This window comes from Rhinopithecus bieti, unplaced genomic scaffold (genome assembly GCF_001698545.2).
Source record: "Rhinopithecus bieti isolate Rb0 unplaced genomic scaffold, ASM169854v2 scaffold_5019, whole genome shotgun sequence".
NCBI lineage: Eukaryota > Metazoa > Chordata > Mammalia > Primates > Cercopithecidae > Rhinopithecus > Rhinopithecus bieti.
In genome coordinates, this window is record NW_016804585.1 from 354,954 (window position 1) to 374,435 (window position 19,482).

General features: G+C 42.7%; 1 protein-coding gene across 2 annotated transcripts in view; it reads right to left on the minus strand.

Annotated features, from left to right (window-relative positions):
- Positions 1-1,469: 1,469 nt before the first annotated feature.
- The window catches only part of IKZF3 (IKAROS family zinc finger 3), a 99,544-nt gene continuing 81,531 nt past the window's right edge, over positions 1,470-19,482 (minus strand). The window contains exons 1-3 of one of the 2 annotated variants that reach the window (XM_017869261.1): positions 14,447-14,790; positions 14,213-14,329; positions 1,470-3,024 (exon numbers count right to left, since the gene is read on the minus strand). In XM_017869261.1, coding sequence (XP_017724750.1) covers positions 2,321-3,024; positions 14,213-14,297 — 789 coding nt within the window. In that variant the 5' untranslated portion in view covers positions 14,298-14,329; positions 14,447-14,790 and the 3' untranslated portion in view covers positions 1,470-2,320. Of the gene's footprint in view, positions 3,025-14,212; positions 14,330-14,446; positions 14,791-19,482 lie in introns of those variants that run through there. The other variant, XM_017869260.1, reaches the window with a different exon arrangement.

The following is a 19,482-nucleotide window of genomic DNA, read 5'->3' on the forward strand; positions in this document are numbered from 1 at the left end:
AAAAAAAAAAAAAAGAAAAAAAAGGCTTTGGCAAACAGCTGCATGTGCCAATTTGTGTGTACGCTTTGGGGCAAGATCAAAATACCTTTCTGTTTTTTGTTCCTCTCCACCACCTTCTTCACATTCACAACTCAGTTGTTAAAGGAAAAACTTAACACACCATTTTCATACCAAAGGAATGTGAAACGTGTATTCATATAAATACTCCTCTGCTTAATATCCATACATTAGGAGGTTTAAAAAATAACTTGTGGTTACTGCATAATCACATAAGAATTAAAGCTAGAAGGGACCTAAGAGAAAGTTTAAGTCCAATTCCTATTTTATGGATGAGGAAACTGAGGGTTTTTTTTGTCTCTGTTTGTTTTGTTTTGTTTTGTTTTGTTTGAGACACGGTCTCACTGTGTCGCCCAGTCTGGAGTGCAGTAGTGCGATCTCCGCTCACCACAACCTCCGCCTCCAGGCTCAAGCGATTCTCCTGCCTCAGCCTCCCGAGTAGCTGGGATTACAGGCATGTGCCACTACTGCCCAGCTAATTTTTGTATTTTTAGTAGAGACAGGGTTTCACCATGTGGGCCAGGCTGGTCTCGAACTCCTGACCTCACATGATGCACCTGCCTCGGTCTCCCAAAGTGTTGAGATTACAGGTGTGAGCCACCGAGCCTGGCCAGAAACTGAGTTTTAAGAGTTAAATGAGGACAGGTGTGGTGGTACACACCTGTAATCCCAGCACTTTTAGGAGGCTGAGGCAGGCTGATTGCTTGAGCCCAGGAGTTGAAGACCAGCACGGGCAACATAGTGAGATCCTATCTCTACAAAAAGAACAACATTTAGCCAGACATGGTGGTGCACACCTGTTTTCCCAGTACTCAGAAGGCTGAGGTGGGAGGATCACCTGAGCCTGGGGAGGTTGAAGCTGCAGTGAGCCATGATTGCACCACTGCACTCCAGCTTGGGCAACAGATTGAGATCCTGTCTCAAAAAAAAAAAAAAAAAAAAAAAGGAAAATGATTTACTCAAAGCCACATAGCTAATTAGCAAACAGATTTTGTGACCTCTTATTCCAATGCTAATTTTACAATGATAACAGCACTCCTCCTGATAGTATGTACACATTATGAGTGACAAGGATGACTCATACATCTGCAGAACCGTGATCAGACTTTCAGGAATTTTCATGGAATACAGCAATTCCATTATAAATGGGAAAAAAAGGGCCGAAGCCTGTCTGATCAAGGAGAACCTCTCACTAGAGGTGTACCTCCTCACCCCATCCCGGAGCTCAGCTCCAATCTAAACACACATGGCATCTATCTCCAATTCCTCTCCTGTGGGGAGGGGGAGGCTAAGCCATACTTTTTTGATTTTTTTTTTTTTGGTGGAAAAAAATCATTGGCAAATTTGTTTTGGGTCTGCATCACCAATTCTCCATGAACTCTCTGAAGAAGCTTTAGGTAGCTGTGTTTTGGTTGTTTGTTTTCTGTTGGTGCTGCCAAACCATTTCCCCCTTTATAACCTTGCTGTGCCAACCTTGACCAAAGGAAAGCGATGTCATCATCCACAGTGGACAAATTTCTGGAGTTTCGCTGATGGTCTATATTTAAAACCATCAGTTCTTCTGGCATAGATTTTCTCCTATAGACAATTGGTTTAGCCCAAAGCAGCTCAGCTTTTCACTGGATATGGGAGGGTAAAGGATAGAAGCAGAAGTGCCATCAGATGACATTTTAAAAAAATGTTGTGATAGGAAATGGATCTGATGCTTGGAGAATGGGGTCTTCAGTTATTCCTAACAGATACTTATTTTATGGCTGTTCTTTTACTTACTCTTAGACTGTCATTTAGATTAGGGAGATTAGATCTTAACCCTTCAGCCTGTGAAGTGCAGAAGGGTGAAGCTTCCCAGCAAGGTCAGCTGGTCAGCTCTTCCTCTTTGTGGATTTGCACGTATGACCGAAAGGCTTTTCCACATATGGCTGATACATCTCAGAAAGAATGTCTCATGTAGCACATCTCCAGGACCACTCATTCCATTGCTGTAGAAGACAATGATTACCAAATACCTTTTTGGCTCTTAAATTCCATAAAATTCAAGTCCTTGATGGGAAAACAAAGGTTTCACAAAAGTAATAATATGCTAGATCTGCGAATAATTTCTGAAGGAAGACAGTGTTTCTCTGGCTACCCGTGTGAACACAGCTAAAAATGGTATGAATAGAAGTTTGGAACTGAGTATGTTTTGAGAGCAATCTGTTAGGCGAGGTCATTGGTTTTTAGAAACGATGCTGAATACTTAGGGGCAATCCCTGAGACCAGATGATCACTTCAGCAGGGCTCTGTGTTCTCCTCTGGCTATGTGAGACGAGAACTCATACCGATCATGGCTTCGATATCCACACATATTACACTCGAAAGGGTCACGGAAGCCGTGGCAGCCCATGTGAATTGTGAACATCACATAGTCCAGGAAGAGGACGCGGCAGTGGTCACACCGATACACATCCATCACCTCCCCTTCCTTGTTGATCACTTTGATGGAGTCTCTTGGGCAGACGGGCGGGGGCTTGAGGAGTTCGTAAGAGCGGGGAACCTCCTTCAGAAGTGGCATCCCATTGCGGGCCCGAGGCAGGACCATGTGATTTTGCTGATATATGTGATTCTGGCGTTCTTCATGGTTGCTGTCAGTGTCCGTAGAGTCGTGGCCACTATTGTTGGGAGAAAGGCCTCTCTCAGAAGGCACGCTCTTCTCTGGAAGGTGGATGCTTTTCTTTTCCAGCTCCTGTGGGGCACCGTTTGGCATCTCAGCCCGGGTGAGGGCTATAGGATACATGCTGCTGATAACTGGAACCATCTCCGAGGTGGGAGCGGGCGGTGTCTGCACCAAGGGGCGCAGGGCTTCGGCGCCGAGATAGCTGATGGCATTATTGATGGCTTGGTCCATCATGCGGGTCTGTATGAGCTCACTCTCTTTCTCATACATGTAACTCGAATTATAGTTGACATCAAAGCAGTGGCGCTTCTCACCTGGAACAAGTGACAGAAAGGGTTACAGAGGGAACACTGTCAAGGCAGAGAGTTTGTAAATATTTTCTAGAGACCTCAGAAAGGGAGGAAAGTTAAGCTGCCTGCTGCTCAAGAAGACCAAGCCTGGCAGAATGGTTTCCCATTGTGCTATCTCAGGGGACACTGGTTGGCAGCAACGTGTTTGGATGGTTAAAATAAAGCCAGCAGGCAGAAGGGAGGGGCAGAGATGTGGTTCAGTCGAGGCCACATGGTAAGGTATGCCCACTGTGCATGTCAGAGGGGAGCCCTCAAGAAAGGAGGGAAGGAAGCAGGATGCTAGGATGGGGCTAGAGGGACAAGGGAGCTACCAGCCCATGGGAGCCTGGGGCTTCTGCTATAGTTCACGATCTCTTAAGACACAGTCAACTCCCAACTCTTATTTTGCTTTTGCTTGTTATTTTCTGCCAGGAATATTAGGTAGCCAGGGGGACGGAACTGCTGCAAAGAGTGGGGACACTCCGTCCCTCACCTCAGCAGCTTTTTAAATAGCTACAGAGATAGAGAAAATGGCTCCCCAGACGCCAACTGGCTACTCCCCAAACTCACCAGTCGTGGCTGACTGAGACTGAAGTGAAAGAGCTTCAAATGTAGAAAGTTTGAGAAAAGTTTTCTTGAGAAGAGATCATGGTCTTTGTCCCTTTCCTAAACTGTGTTTCTCTTCCTTTGCTTGGCAAGTATATCTCTGATACACATGTGATCATTAGGCTCTATCTCACACTTAACTGAAAAAATATACTTGTGGTCACCCTCTCCTACTTCTCATGTCAAACTGCTGAGAAGTTTTGAAAACAGAGTTTAGCCACCTTCGGGGCGTGTGGGTGTTGTGTGTTAGAAAACAGAGGCTCTCTGGTCACAGGGAAGGCAGGGATGGGGGCTGCAGTGAGGGCAGATGTGCTCAGTGGTGAGTGGTGGGGAGAGGGGACAGAAAGCGAGGGAGGGGAGCCGAGTGCTGGAGGTGAGGCTGAGGTCACTGTTGAGCCTCTCCATTCTGTTAGCTTGGATTCTGGAGAGATTTGCTAAACCATATCCTTCTGTAATGTTTCCTAGGCATGTTTAGATTCCAAAATGTGTCACTGCCATATGGTAAAGGATTCAGCAATGAAAATAAAGACGAAGAATAATAATAATAATTAAAAAAAAACAGGAGAAAACAAAAGGATTGGAAGAACCATTTCCTATTCTTGAGGTATCTCTAACCTAGTGGATAAGAGATAAGACCTATACATATGGGACTGGAGAAAAAATATAAGTTAAAAGTTGGCCAGGTGCGGTGGCTCAGCCCTGTAATCCTAGTACTTTGGGAGGCCGGGGAGAGAGGATCACTTGAGCCCAGGAGTTCGAGACCAGCCCAGGCAACATGGAGAAACCCCGTCTCTACAAAAAAGTACAAAAATTAGCCAGGCACCTGTAGTCCCAGCTACTCAGGAGGTTGAGGTGGGAGGATCACCTGAGCCTGGGAGGCGGAGGTTGCAATGAGCCGAGATCATGCCACTGCTCTCCAGCCTGGGTGGCAGGGTGAGATCTTGTCTCAAAAAAAAAAAAAAAAAAAAAAAGTTGTAAAAGGACTGCTTTGCTCTATGGAGGTCTTTGCTTTTATTCTAAATGCTCACATTTGAGGCATTTAGGCAGGGAAGTAACATGTGTTCTGTAAAAAGAATAATATGGTAACATACAGGCACAGGCAAGACAATTTGGTATAAATTGTATCTAGGTATTAAGGGAATGCAGAAACTTCAGAAGTAGTTGGGGAAAGGAAAACATTCTTGGAAAATCTAAATTTTGAGAAGGGTCTTGATGAACTGGAAGAATTTAGATTTTCAGAGAAGGGGGAGAGGACATCCTAGTTGAGGGGGAGTGCAGGAATGAAGGCAGAGAGGTGGGGCTACACGGGACGTGCAGTAAGCGAGCCTGGCTGAAACGTGATCAAGAAGTATGAAGTACAGTATTTCTCAGGCTTCGCTCTTCCTTCACATTCTGCAATATTCACACACCAGGGCAGTGTGGTGGTTGAGAGAACAAACTCTGCTGTCAGATGGGCTGGGTTTGATGCTGGCTCCATTGGTCACCAGTTGTGTGACCTTGGGCAAATCACTTAACCTGTCTGTGTTCTGTGTCCTCATGTAAAGTGAAGATAATCGTATGTACCTCACAGGGTCACTGGAAAGCACGTAGAACAGGGTCTGCCACATGGAAAACACTTGGTGAATGCTTGGGTTTTTTTCTCTGTTTGATTTGGCTCACATTTTCTTTCTTTTTTTTTCTAAAATAAATGTGGTTTTTAAGGAAACTTTATATCACTAACATAAACGGAAAACCAGAATCACTTTCCACAAGTAGAAGATAACTATGAAAAATGAAGACAATGAAAGAGAGCATTTCATTAAATTTTGATCGGATACTACTGTGAGTACTTGGAGACTAAGATCCCTTCCCCCTTTGTTAGAAACAGAGATTACCAAGTGTGAGATTAGTGTTAAAGACAACTGGCATCAAATTAAGTCTAAATTTTTCTCCTTAGTATACTGTGAGACTGAAAGACAACTTGAAAGAAAATAATTGTCCTGCTGTGTGGACCCAGGTTTTAAGCGCCCCATGTGCCTGCTGGCAATTTGCATCCTACATGTGGGAAACACTGAAAATGGGGAAACACTGAAAAAAGACAACGCACGGTAAGACAGAATGGTGGGCATTCCGAATGGCCCACTGTAGGGTGTGAATCTGAACAAAGAGCCAAGGCTACCTGCCCTTGAGAAAGGCAGGCTGTGGTTAACGTAACAGCAATGTGTAAGGCGGACCAGAACAGTGAGAAATTGGAGACAAAAGAACCAGCTAAAAGATCTATTCCCATGAGATGAATTTGTCTTTGCATCCCCGCAAGCAGCTGACCTTAAGGCCAACCTGATAGTTTCCAGATAAATACCTGAGAGCAAAAAAATTATGCAAAGAAAAACACCCTGTCTTGGAAACTCAATGAGAAGCAACAGCAGAGTAGACCTTGGCCAAAGCAATCAATGGTTTTTATTTTCAGTTTCCAGATTGGATATATCTTTGGTCAAGGCCATCTGGAAGACTGAAAACATGAAAGCCAGCTAAGGTCACAGACATTCCTTCCCTAGAATGTGACACAGAAATGATGAACTTCGGTTTCTTGGCCTTTTTAAGGTTACTGGTTATTTTCCAGTGTGGCCATCTCTATTCAACTCCCTAAATACCAGGGGTCCTTGAGAAACTTTTTCTCTTTTCACCTAACAGGCTCCAGAAGGTTTCTGGGTGGGATAGGCCCATCGCAAATTCTGATTTTATCCTTTCTCCCAAGGATTTGCTTTATTTAACGAGGCCTGTAATTTCATAATCTATACCACCTGCAGCATATGTCAGAAAACAGCTGAGTGCTAAAATTGTAAAAGGCAAAACATTAAGAGGAAAATAAACCCCTGGATGAGTGGAAATACGTGACTAAATTCTGTAGTTAACACAGACCATTGTTCATTGTTAAGGAGACGGGGCAGCCTCAGATGTTCACGTGCATGCAACTTGCAATCATCAGATCCCCTCGTCTCCGAGTTACGGTAACTTGAGCAGTGCAGATGATTATCAGTCACCTGTAGACACGATGACTCAATGTGTATGAAACTCAGAAAGGGTAAACTACAGTAATTGAAAAGCCAACAGCTCACGTTTCTTTAGTAACACACTCATAAAAAAGGTTAGTCAAACCACAAAAGTGTAACTGCTTCCAAACCTGCACAGAGCATCTGGTCCAGCTTCTAGTCAAAATCACACCACGCCTTTGAATGATTCATGATACCAGCTTCAGGCTGAATTAGAGGTCTTCTTCCAACAAAAACACACATGGCAACAGCAAGTCCTAAGTTTAGAAACTAAGGTTGCCTGGGTGGGCCATTCCCTACCTGTGGTTCCTTTTAAAGATGTCAATCTCTCATAGCTTGGCTTTATTAACTCTAAACTAAGAAACCACCTGACCCGAACTGATGCAATGTGGTGAGGACATATGGTTGTTGGCTTCTAAGTGCCAACTTGGAAGTACAGAATCACAGGCTAAAGCTAAAGGGGCCCTTAACTGAGCAAGTGGATTCAGAACGCTGTCTGCAGGGTTGAGGGGGAAGACCCACCACCCTAATATGTTTACTTCTGGTCTTTATATTTCACAGTACCTCACACTATGCCTTATATACAATAATCCCAATAATGATAAGTACTATTTATTGAGCCCCTGCTGTATCCACCGTGCCATCCTAGATACTTTGCATACTGTCTCATTTTACCAGCCTGTTAGGGGTTGATACCTTTTTTTTTTTTTTTTTTTTTGAGACAGGGTCTTGCTCTGTCACCCAGGCTGGAGTGCAATGGTGCAATCTCGACTCACTGCAACCTCTGTCTCCCGGGTTTAAGTGATTCTCCTGCTTCAGCCTCCCAAGTAGCTGGGACTACAGGCATGTGCCTGGCTAATTTTTGTATGATACCTTTTAAGGTATGAATTATCATCTCTTAGATGAAGAACCTAAAGCACAAACAGGTTGATGCACTTTCCAAGATTGCTCAGTTGGTGAACAGAGAACCAGGATGTAATCCAAGAGCCCACATATCCCAGTATATATGTTTGAGTGTTAACTGCTGTTTCATGGCTGCTACCTTGCCGGTGGCTGCACAGCCCCACCACCAGCAGTGACTTCGAGTTTTCTGCTGCAATGGTTCCCATAGCAGAGAGAAAGGGGGCTTAGTGGCAGCAACTGCTTTTTTCCACATGAACCAGCACATGCATTCAAGAAGTATGTGCTGCGCAGAGTTGTTATGATGTCTATAAAGTACTTAACAGTGCCAGGCACGTGTGAGCACTCTATTCTCATTATTTGCTTAGCACCATGTTGGGTGATTTGAGGAATACAACAAAATTGCAATCCAACAGAGGAGATGCAGCATTTACACCATTTCATGACAAATCAGTATCCTTAATGCTACATGGTAGAACAAAACATAAAGTAGCCAAGAGAGTGGAAAGAGAAAACTGAACTACTTCTCAAATATACCACACTTAATATGGGGCAAATATTCATCTATTCTTTAAAGTCTCCTTGAAATCAGAGGTGGTGGTAGTGACGGTGGTGGAGACAGTCATATCTATAAGAAGAAGCAGACTAGTAAACTTGCCTGGAGTGCAGAGGGAGGATGGAGAAGAGAGAGAACACAGGGGTATGGGAATGTGGACAATGTGTGCTTTTTTCTTTTTTTTTTTTGAGACAGGGTCTCACTCTGTTGCCCAGGTGGGATTGCAGTGGCGTGATCACAGCTCACTGCAGCTTCAACCTCCTGAGCTCAAGCGATACTCCCACCTCAGCCCCCCAAGTAGCTGGGACCACAGGCCCATGCCACCATGCCTGGCTAATTTTTTTTTTTTTTTTTTTTGCAGAGACAGAGTTTCACTATGTTGCTTGGGCTGGTCTCAAACTCCTGAGCTCAAGTGATCCTCCCGCCTTGGTCTCCTAAACTGCTGGGATTACAGCCATGAGCCACTGTGCCTGGCCTACAATGTGTATTTTAAGGGCAGACATGAGGGAGGGCATTCAGACAAGAGTGAAATATTACACAGAAGAGGGAGGAGGAGTTCACTGTGGCTGAAGCAAAGGACTGGTTGACTGAAATGATAAAATTAGAAGAGGTAAGTTGGAGACAGATTGTGGAGGGCTCAGAAGGCCTGACTGAATGGTTTGGATTTGATTTCACTGGCAGCCATTGAAAGGTTTTTTGAAGAGGCGGGCAAAATGATTGAACCTTTAGAAAAATAACAGAAATCCAGTATTTATAGTCACCATGATGGGGTAAGGTGAGATTCAGGTTTTAAGTCTTAAAGTTCTTCAGGTCACTTAAATGTGTTTGCTGCTGTGTCATATAATTTCCCACAAGTGTTCTCCCTCACTCTTACTATCAGCACACATCCAAAAGCAAACGAACAAAAAAGGCAGGAAAATGGAATATCCAATCATCATCATGGCTCCGATCTCAACCTAAGTGAAACTAACACTTCTTGCAGGAGGAGGAAAACAGAGGGGAGCCAGAGAACAAGAAGAAACAGGAAGGAGGAAAGAACAGAGAGAGCTGTGGGGGTGGTGCTGGGGAAAGCTGAGCTTGAGACCACATTTGGTCGCTGCAGAAGTCTTTGTCCTCTGTGAGACACTGGGAAGTGCGGTGTGGATGTCATCTGTTCTCATGGAGTCACCAGGGAAGACTGTTCTTTTCTAAAGAGGATCACCCTTGAGGGAGAACAATGGCCCTTCTTCAAGGGTTTTTTTCTATCAATTTTCTTTTTTGTTTTTGAAACAGAGTCTTGCTCTGTTGCCCAGGCTGGTGCGATCTCAGCTTACTGCAACGTCTGCCTCCTGGGTTCAAGCGATTCTTGTGCCTCAGCCTCCCAAACAGCTGGGATTATAGGCACCTACCACCACACCTGGCTAATTTATGTATTTTTAGTAGAGACAGGGTTTCACCATATTGGCCAGGCTGGTCTTGAACTCCTGACCTCAAGTGATCCACCTGCTTTGGCTTCCCAAAGTGGGGAATTACAGGTGTAAGCCACTGCACCTGGTCTCTCCCACCAACTTTCAATGACCAGACTCCTCGCTGTCCAAAGCCCCCCACATGACATGCACTGCTCTTGGTCACCTCCTGGGGAAGGAAGGGCCTGGACTGCAGTGCCTTATAGGCCGAGGTCTGGCACTACTTTGTCACCTGCAGCTGTGTCACTCCACCTCTCTGATCCTCCTTCCTTCCATGGAAAAGAGCCTCACTGGTGGTTCCTAATACCCCTAAAATACTATGACATTGTAATGTTTACAGGATTATGGACATCAGGGATTTGGGAAGGGGTTGGAAAAATACTTTTTTTTCTCTTAGAAACAGGTATTAAAACTGCTTCCTGTTGCTGTTAACCAAAGCAGGCAATTTCTCATTAGTTACTTCACAGGGAGATCCGATGGTTTGTTGAAGTGTCAAAACCTCATTAACATGTTTACCACAGGTGAGTGAGATCTTTTTTCATGTTCTTTTCGATATGAAAACTTCCTTTAATAAAGTAATACATAAAACTTTTAAAATAAGGAGATGCTATGGTAACCACTTCGGTCTGAATAACATCTGTTTTTTTGGGAAAGAATAAAAATCAGGAGAAATATGCAGAAATGTAGTCATTTTTCTTCTCCATCCAAGAGAGAAATCCATTTTGAGCCAAGTATTTGAGGATGGCCTAGTTTGAAGTGTAGTCAGACAAGTTTCTAACAGGAGAACAAGATTCAGAGAAAGGAAATCCCCTAAAGGACAGTATGTGCAAAGGAATGTCTTCTTGTCCTTTGAAAACAACAACTTAAACAGAATTATTCTGACAGTGTAAAGATGGTGATTCCTGATGGACGTGTGTCCATTTTTTTTCCCATTTGAAACAAAGCCATACAAAATTTCTTGGAGAATTAGAAAAAAAAATTATTTTTCTCCAACTTGAGAGCATGTTTGTGTCTCAAAATACATTTAGACTTGATCCAATCTGTCCCTCTTCCCCAGTTCATCTCTAACGGATGCAAAATGTTCCCTACTGGTAATTATCTCCAGCCTGCCTGAGATAGAAGCGGGCTGACCTGATGGTCTAATTTCACCTTTACCCTCACAGTTCAAGAGGTCAGGGAAGTCAAGGCTGGTCTGAGTGCTGTGCAACTGTCAGCAAGGATTAAAGGGAATGACTCATTCTTCCTTCACACCTTACCCATTGCCATTACCCTGGCAGCTGAATCTTCAAAAAACAGTGCCTTGGAGAGGAAATACAGGAGAAAGGAGAGAAGAGGAGAAGAGGAGGAGAGTAGGGAAGAGGAGGGGAGGGAAGGAGAGGGAAGAGGACAGGAGAGGAGAGGTGAGGCGAGGCAAGGGGAGATGGAGAGAAAACAGTAGCCCCACGTTTTACATCACTTCATCTCATACACTGCACAGTGTCACAGATAATGGTCATTTTTCCCTCCGTTGACATTACTATTTTCTATCACAAAGGTTTATTCAGTTAAATAATTTAAGGGGTTTCTTTTATTTTATTTTAAAAAACCTTTCAAACAAAGGTTTAGGATACAAGTTAATGCAAGAAGATTAGAACAGTGTCCAAGAACAAGAATACCATGTATATGACAGGAACTCTTAACCTTCTGTATGATGAATGAATGGACGAAAGAGTGAATGAACAAGTAGTACTGCCCTAAGTAAAACACATGAATGTCGGGCTAATGCAACTGTGTTTTAGATTCTCAGATTTATACCATCTTCCTAAAAAAAAAAAAAAAAAACCCTAAAACCTAGGATATGGTGTATAGCATAAACACCATATCTGTATCGCCTTGAGAAAAAGGTTATCTGAAGTTACACACATGGGCTTTCTAAACACACGGTGGTATCAATAGTTGCTGCCTTTTATTTCTTTTCTAATTAATCTCACAGACTTGTACATGGGAGGAACCTTTCTGGTCACTTCATCACCTATTCAGTCTCCTCATTTCACAGATGAGTAAAGAGAGCCCCAGAAAGGTTACGTGATTTGTCTAAACACACAGTTAAGAAATGACAGAGCTAGGATCAGAACCTGGGTCTTTTAGCTTCTAATCCAGTACTCTTCTTATTGCACTACACCACAGTTTACCAAAAAAAAAAAAAAAAAAAAAAAATTCCCCCAGTTATTCTGGGCCCTGAAGCCCTGAAGTTGCTACTTCAGCTCAATCAAGAGCTAACTCTCCTAGGTTTCTGATCCAGCACAGAGAGAATGCGATGGTTCAGAAGATGAGAGAAATCAGCACCTACGAGATCAGCATCTCTCACAAGTCTGGAAGTGGTGAAGTGAAAATCCTCTGGGTTGCAATAGTAGCAAACAAACGAAACAGATGCCCGAGGCAGCAGGAAAAATGGCGTGAATTTGCACATAGGAAGCATGCTGTATTTTTGAACCCATGAAATACCAAAGCAACTTCGATTATGTTAAGTAGGGCTTTAGTTAAACTATAGGTTTGGGGCAACTGTAAATATTAGGGACTGTCTCTCAAACTTAGTTCTCTTAGACCAAAATGCATTGACCATAACTGGATTGAAATTAAGTCGTGGTTAGGAGCGGTGACTCATGCCTGTAATCCCAGCACTTTGGGAGGCGGAGGTGGGCGGATCACCTGAGGTCCGGAGTTCAAGACCAGCCTGAACAACATGGAGAAACCCCGTCTCTACTAAAAATACAAAATTAGCTGGGCATGGTGGCGCATGCCTGTAATCCCAGCTACTTGGGAGGCTGAGGCAGGAAAATCTCTTGAACCCAGGAGGCGGAGGTTGCCGTGAGCCAAGATCGTGCCATTGTACTCTAGCCTGGGCGACAAGAGTGAAACTCTGTCACAACAACAACAACAAAAAGAAAGAAAGAAAGAAAGAAAGAAATTAAGTCGCTTTACATTTTTTTCTTGCCCAGCTCTCCCTGTGATGTCCCTCCTCATGTCGGCTTCAGTCATTTCTAGAGTCAAAACTTACTCCAGACCAGCCTGGGTAACATAAGGAGACTTCATCTCCACAAAAAGTTTAAAAATTAGCTGAGCCTGGTGGTGCGTGCCCATAGTTCCAGCTACTTGGGAGGCTGGGGTAGGAGGATTTCTTGAGCCCAGGGGTTCGAGGCTATGATTGCACCACTGTACACCAGCCTAGGCTGAAGAGTGAGACCCCATCTCAAAACAAACAAAACCCACAACTTTCTCCAAATTAAAATACACTCAGAATAATGAGGTAAGCTTTCTTTTGTACTCCAGTCAGAACCTCTTCACATAAGTAAAGCCCAAAAGATACATGAGCAATGTTTTAGATAATGTCTTAAACTCACCATTTGTTTACTGTGCCTAAACTCTAAATGGAAGTCACTACATGCTCCCCTGACATGCTTCACCAAGGGGAGGGAGGACAGCAAGGAGGAGGGGATCTCCCTCAACTGAAATATACCAACTTTCCTCCGACACAATTTATTCTTAAAGTGACTAAAAGTGCACAAAAACCTTTCAGCTAGTCAAAACAAAATAAATAGGCAGAAATACCAAATTAGGTAATTTTGAAATATATGGGTTCTTTCAATATACCTCTATAATTCACATAGAATGTTTGCTTGTAAAAACATTATCTATACCAGAATCAAATTTAGTCAGATTTAAAAACCAGGCAGGCAACTTATTATCTGTAAGAGCTATTGAGAAGAATAAATACAAAAGGACTGAAATAAAAAATCAACAGCTGCAAGCAGCTTTGGAAAAAGAGACTGAGACAGGTTTCTAAAATATTACTGATGTTGAGGGAGGTCTATTTTCATGTGATAACTATTTTTGTTCAATATCACCAACTTTCAATTGATAGCAAAACGGATACATTCAATTTCAGTTGTCTACTTCACAAATACAAATCTATTTTAAAGATCATGGTCACATTTATGTAAACATCTGGGAGAGTTCAGCAAAATATCTCTGCCATTTGGAGGTCCTAACACTTCATGAACATAATTATTTCGTAGCCATCTCATCCTGCTGTATTTTTTGACAATGTGAAAACCAATGGCATAAAAATTAACTCCAGTAAGACAAATGATTAAAATCAAACCTTGTTATTTAAATCTATGTTTGCCCAACCACTTTCCCTTAAAGCCAATTCTCAATCAAATTCAAGAAAATATGGCAATATGTTTTAGAGCATGAAAGAAGTTTGAGCATGCTAACGAACCAACTTGTAAAATATAATTACAAAAGATTACAAAAATGCTATCTTGAACATCTTACTGGTATAAATTACATAAACTCTCTCATGCAACATATGTCATTCAGAGTAAAGAGGAAGGAACAGGATTTTAAACATCACATCCATTTAGGAAATTATATATCAAATACTCCGATCTTCTGTCATGATGATGCTTTAGTGAATATCTTTTATCCCATTTTCTAGAGCTATCAAAATGAACCATGAAGAATAAAAGTACACAATGAAAAACTAATTATTTTAACAGAGGTTAAGTCAGGAAGGGACTTGTGTAGCAAGCATCCTATGTTATTTCATTCAAACTATCTGCTAACAGCAGCAGGAAAAAGCTTTGTATTCTTACCAATGAATTTCTGAGGCATTGAGCTTTTTCGTTTTGCCACATTGCTTGCTAATCTGTCCAGTACGAGAGCTCTTTCACTTCCCATCTCTGCTTTGATGTGTCTTGCCTCCGCACTTGCTGGTTTGGAAAAATATAAAAAGAAGAGAGAAAAGAACACATTGGTACATGGGGGGAAAAGGAAATAAACTGGAAGGAGAAGTGTCCGAAGTTGGATGCACACTCTATTGTTGTTACCTGTTATAACTGCTCAGATTCTTGCCTGGGGTACCTGCTGTGGTCAGTGAAGCCGATACCAGGGCACATTCAAATCTTGCAGTCTTATGCCGAGATGGGAAAGCTCGACCCATCCCCAACCAGTACCTTCATTAGCAAGAGGAAGTATTAAATAAACAGCCTGGACGTGGTTGGTTGCAAAAAGACAGATAGATGGAGATCTTCTAACCCCCGATCAGCCTTCTTTCTGATTCTGAGTAACTGCGTGTGACACCTGCAGACTGATATAATTCTTCTTAACAACTTTGAAAAAAAAAAAAGCATGGTGCCCCAGATTTACTGCTCTGTTTATTAACAGCACTTTTGAAAACAGATACACTCACACAGATAGCAAGACATCTACTCAGTGATTTGTGTATTGAAATTCTGAGTGGTTTCTTTCTTTTTCTTTTTTTTTTTCAGCACGCTTCTCTCAGTTCCTATCTTTCATATTCTGTTTCTCTGTGCTCTGTATTATATGTTACATATGCTCTTCCCATTTGAAAATAGTCTCAGTTAAAATTTCCCTAAGCAACACTTCTGCGTTGAAATTAAAGAACAATTTGTATAACGCACCTCTATTGAATTTCTAATACAAATGTGAATAAAAACTGCCTATGGGCCGGGCGCAGTGGCTCATGCCTGTAATCCCCAGCACTTTGGGAGGCAGAGGTGGGCGGATCACCTGAGGTCGGAGTTCGAGACCAGCCTCACCAACCTGGAGAAACCCTGTCTCTACTAAAAATACAAAATTAGCCTGGCATGGTGGTGCATGCCTGTAATCCCAGCTACTCGGGAGGCTGAGGCAGGAGAATGGCTTGAATCTGGGAGGCGGAGGTTGCAGTGAGCCGAGATGGCGCCATTGCCCTCCAGCCTGGGCAACAAGGGCGAAACTCTGTCTCAAAAAACAAAGAAACAAACAAACGAAACACAAAAAATCCCGCCTATGAATGTGGCTAATTGCCCATCCACAAATAGACCCGTGAGTAGTGTAGGCCTGTGGTTCTCAGACCTGGCTGCACATTAGAATCACCTGAAGAGCATGTAAGAAATACCTATGCCCAGGCCCCACTTCAGATCAATGACATCAGGTTTTCTGGTACAGGGGCCTAGGCAAGAATATTTTAAAGCTCCCCAGGTGATTTTAAAATGCAGCCAGAATTGAGAACTACTAGAAGAGTATATAAACAGTGGCAATATCTAATAGACTAAAATAGTAAACTGTAATCAATATAATTTACCTCAATTCAGCAGGCAGTGCCCAAATTTATGTCTAAAGTTCAAAGAGGGCTGGGCGCGGTGGCTCACACCTGTAATCCCAGCACGCTGGGAGGCCGAGGCGGGCAGATCACCTGAGGTCGGGAGTTTGTGACCAGCCTGACCAACATGGAGAAACCCCATCTCTACTAAAAATACAAATAATTAGCCAGGTGTGGCGACGAATGCCTGTAATCCCAGCTCTTGGGAGGCTGAGGCAGGAGAATTGCTTGAACGCAAGAGGCGGAGGTTGCAGTGAGCTGAGATTGCACCATTGCACTCCAGCCTGGGCAACAAGAGCAAAACTCTATCTCCAAAAATTAAATAAATAAATAAAATAAAGTTCAAAGAGATACTAGCTGCTCTAAATACAAGGCTTGACATTTTAACACATGATGCTAGCCTGAGCCAGAGATCAGCAAACTTTTTCTATAAAGGGCCAGACAGTAAATTTTAAAAATTTGTTAGACACATATAGTCTCTATGTTATATTCTTTTTTGTTTTGTTTTGTTTTGTTTTCTATTCCACAGCCTTTTAAAAACATAAAAACCTCTGTACACAAACAGGCCACTGGCTGCCCTTGCCTAGAGTGCCACAGTTTGCCCACACCTGCCCTGGGCAAACATATTGTGATGCTGTAAACATCTGTCTCTGTTTTCTCAAAAACACCTCAGGAGATCCAAACTAAAATGAACTATCCATACATTTCTATTATATCTAAGGAAGAATAAATTGAAATTAGTTTAAGGGATTAGAGTAAAAAGCAAGTAGTGGCTGGCACAGTGGCTCACCCCTGTAATCCCAGTGCTTTGGGAGACTGAGGCAGGAGGATTGCTTGAGGCCAGGAGTTGAGACCAGCCTGGGCAATATAGCAAGATCCTGTTTCTACAAAAAGTAATTTAAAAAAATTACCCGGGCATGTTGGCATGCACCTGTAGTCCTAGCGACTTGGGAGACTGAGGTGGGAAGGTTCCTTGAGCCCAGGGGTTTGAGGTTACAGTGAACCATTAAAGGTAACTGCAAAGACCGCAATTACTTTTGCACCAACCTAATAGTGCCACTGCACTCCAGCCTGAATGACAGAGTGAGACTCTGTCTAAAAAGAAAACAAGCCCCAAAGTAGTAAATATTTCTAATTTTATTAGTGGCATTAAAAACCTTTATGTTAGTCATTATACAATACATTATAAAGCTCAGTTTTCATTAGTTAATTTATTTACTTGTTTTTGAAACAGGGTCTCAACTCTGTCACCCAGGGTGGAGTGCAGTGGCACGATCACAGCTCACTGCAGGCTAAACCTCCTGGGTTCACGTAATCCTACCTCAGCTTCCAAAGTAGCTGGAACTACAGTCTAAAGCCACCATGCCTGGCTAATTAAAAAAAAATATATTAGTCTCAATATATTGCTCAGGCTGGTCTCCAACTCTTGGCCTCAGGCAGTCCTCCCACTTCAGCCTCCCAAAGTGTTGGGATTACAGGCGTGAGCCACTGCACCCAGCCAAAGCTCAGCTTTTTTTTTTTTTTTTTTTCCGGAATAAAATAAAATCTGGCTCTGCCAGGTGTGATGGCACTAGCCCATCGTCCCAGCTACTCAGGAGGCTGAGGTGAGAGCATGGCTTAAGCCTAGGAGTTCAAGTTCAGCTTGGGCAACACAGTGAGATCCCATCTCTTAAAAAGAAAAAGAAATCCAGCTTCAAAAAATGAGAAAGAGAAGAGGATGATAATAGTGTGATAATAATGACAATATTTACTAGACAGTGAGTTTCTTGTCAAAAATAATTCTAGGCTCTAAAGAAATGAATCATAGCCTTCAGTGAAGCTATTAACAACTGTTTGTGTAAATGAAAACAGTAAGGGTCAGAATAGGAGGCCTGAGTGGCTTTTGGGCTAGTGAGCAAGTACTCAATTGACTCCGGCTGACCAGCAGTTGTAAATAACGGGCACTTCAGCCACAAGACACTGCTATTGAGTGAAGTGGGTCAAATTCTGTCCAGCACAGGGATAGGTTTAAATGACCAAACAGGAAATTATTTATATATATTATTTCCTTTCACACAAAACCACCACCAGATGTGGCACTACCCAGAGCCCCAAGAGCAGAGAGATGAAAGACAAAGCTTGGAATTTGCAGTAAGTTCCCAGGGCTGTTAGAAGGAGACTCTTTTCTTAGAATCAGGGGAGAGGTAGCTAAGTTTGTGCTTTGACTAGGAACATTCATCCTGGTTCCAGCAATTTTGAGAAGGTTAAATCTAAGTAAGCCTCCCCTCAACCCTGTAGTTATCAACAAAAAGATTTATAGTGAAAAAAGAATGAAAAACAGTATTCTGGGAATGTTTACCTTTTATGCCCATTTTACCATTGTTCTCATTACTCTCCTGTGGTCCCTCCTCTCACTGCCAAATCATTACCCGGGAATTACCCCAAGCATGGTGCTACCCATCTAGTTTTCCCATTTGTTTCTCAACAGTCGCTGTCTACATTTTACCGAAGTCAATGTCAATTACAACAAGCAGCCTTCTGAGGACACGTAATCAACATCCTCTATTTGGGAGGATGCTGAAGTGTGGACACATTGACCTAAATAACTGTAATTAGGGCAGGTCACTAAATGGCAGACTTTTGAGATAACATCACCTTTTATTCCTCGTTACCCACCAAACTGGTCTTGAGAGTCATTTCCAGATAAACATTACTCTGTAAATCAGTGACCAAATGCCTGACATTTAAAAACATAAAATTCTGCAGTGTTCATGGGTGGGCATATTTGAGGCACGGGTGGAGACTTTCCCATTTCCACAACTCCGATGAGATTGAAAGAAATCCTCTGAAACGAATCTAGAGGACTCCTGTTCACCCACACCCTCTTTCTGGGTCATTCACTCAAAATATTAACTACAAAAGCTCCACCCTCATTGTACATGTGAACACACTCCAGTGATTCCGTTGATCTTCACTGAATTAACCTTGTTTTCTAGTTGGTAAGTTAGGCAAAGGCTAGTTTTCAATTGAAGATGGCATTCTCATTTTCTTTCCTAAACTGCTAGTCCTTTGCCTCACACTCGTTGAAGAGCTGATGCACGATACTATAAAATGAGCGCCCTTTGAAACACAGAGAGCCAGGTGCCATGGCTTGTGCCTGTAATCCAGCACTTTAGGAGGCCGAGGCGGGGGGATTGCTTGAGCCCAGGGAGCTATGATCTTGCCACTGCACTCCAGCGTGAGGAACAGAGTGAGCCCTGTCTCTAAACAACAACAACAATAACAACAACACACACACACACATATCACACATACACAAATAAATGCTTTGTAACTGGACAAGCTCTTTGGGATTACTGAGTGGTTTAGGCAGTGCACTGAAAATAAAACAAGAGGACTATTAGCTTTTGGTCCTTTTCTCCAACTTTAGGACCCAACTGTCTATTTATACAAACAGTCTAGACTTGTTATCTTGCTACATCATGTCTCAGAAATGTAAGTGGAGGGAAACCAGTTTGGCAAGATAGTAAGGGAACAAGATAATGGGTTTAAATGACGAAATAGGAAATCCGTTCCTGGGTGGTGTTTGGCGGTTTAATGCTGCAAGGGGTGGGTGTGGGGAATATGGAATGGCGGCAAGGAACAATTTGCACATTTGGTTCACGAGTGAGAACAGAATGAGTAGGACTGTCATTGTGGATCAAATTCCCTTCACATCGCTTGCCTGCTAAATAGTAGATATACTAATTTTCATTAGAAAAGTTATTTTTTTTTTTTTTT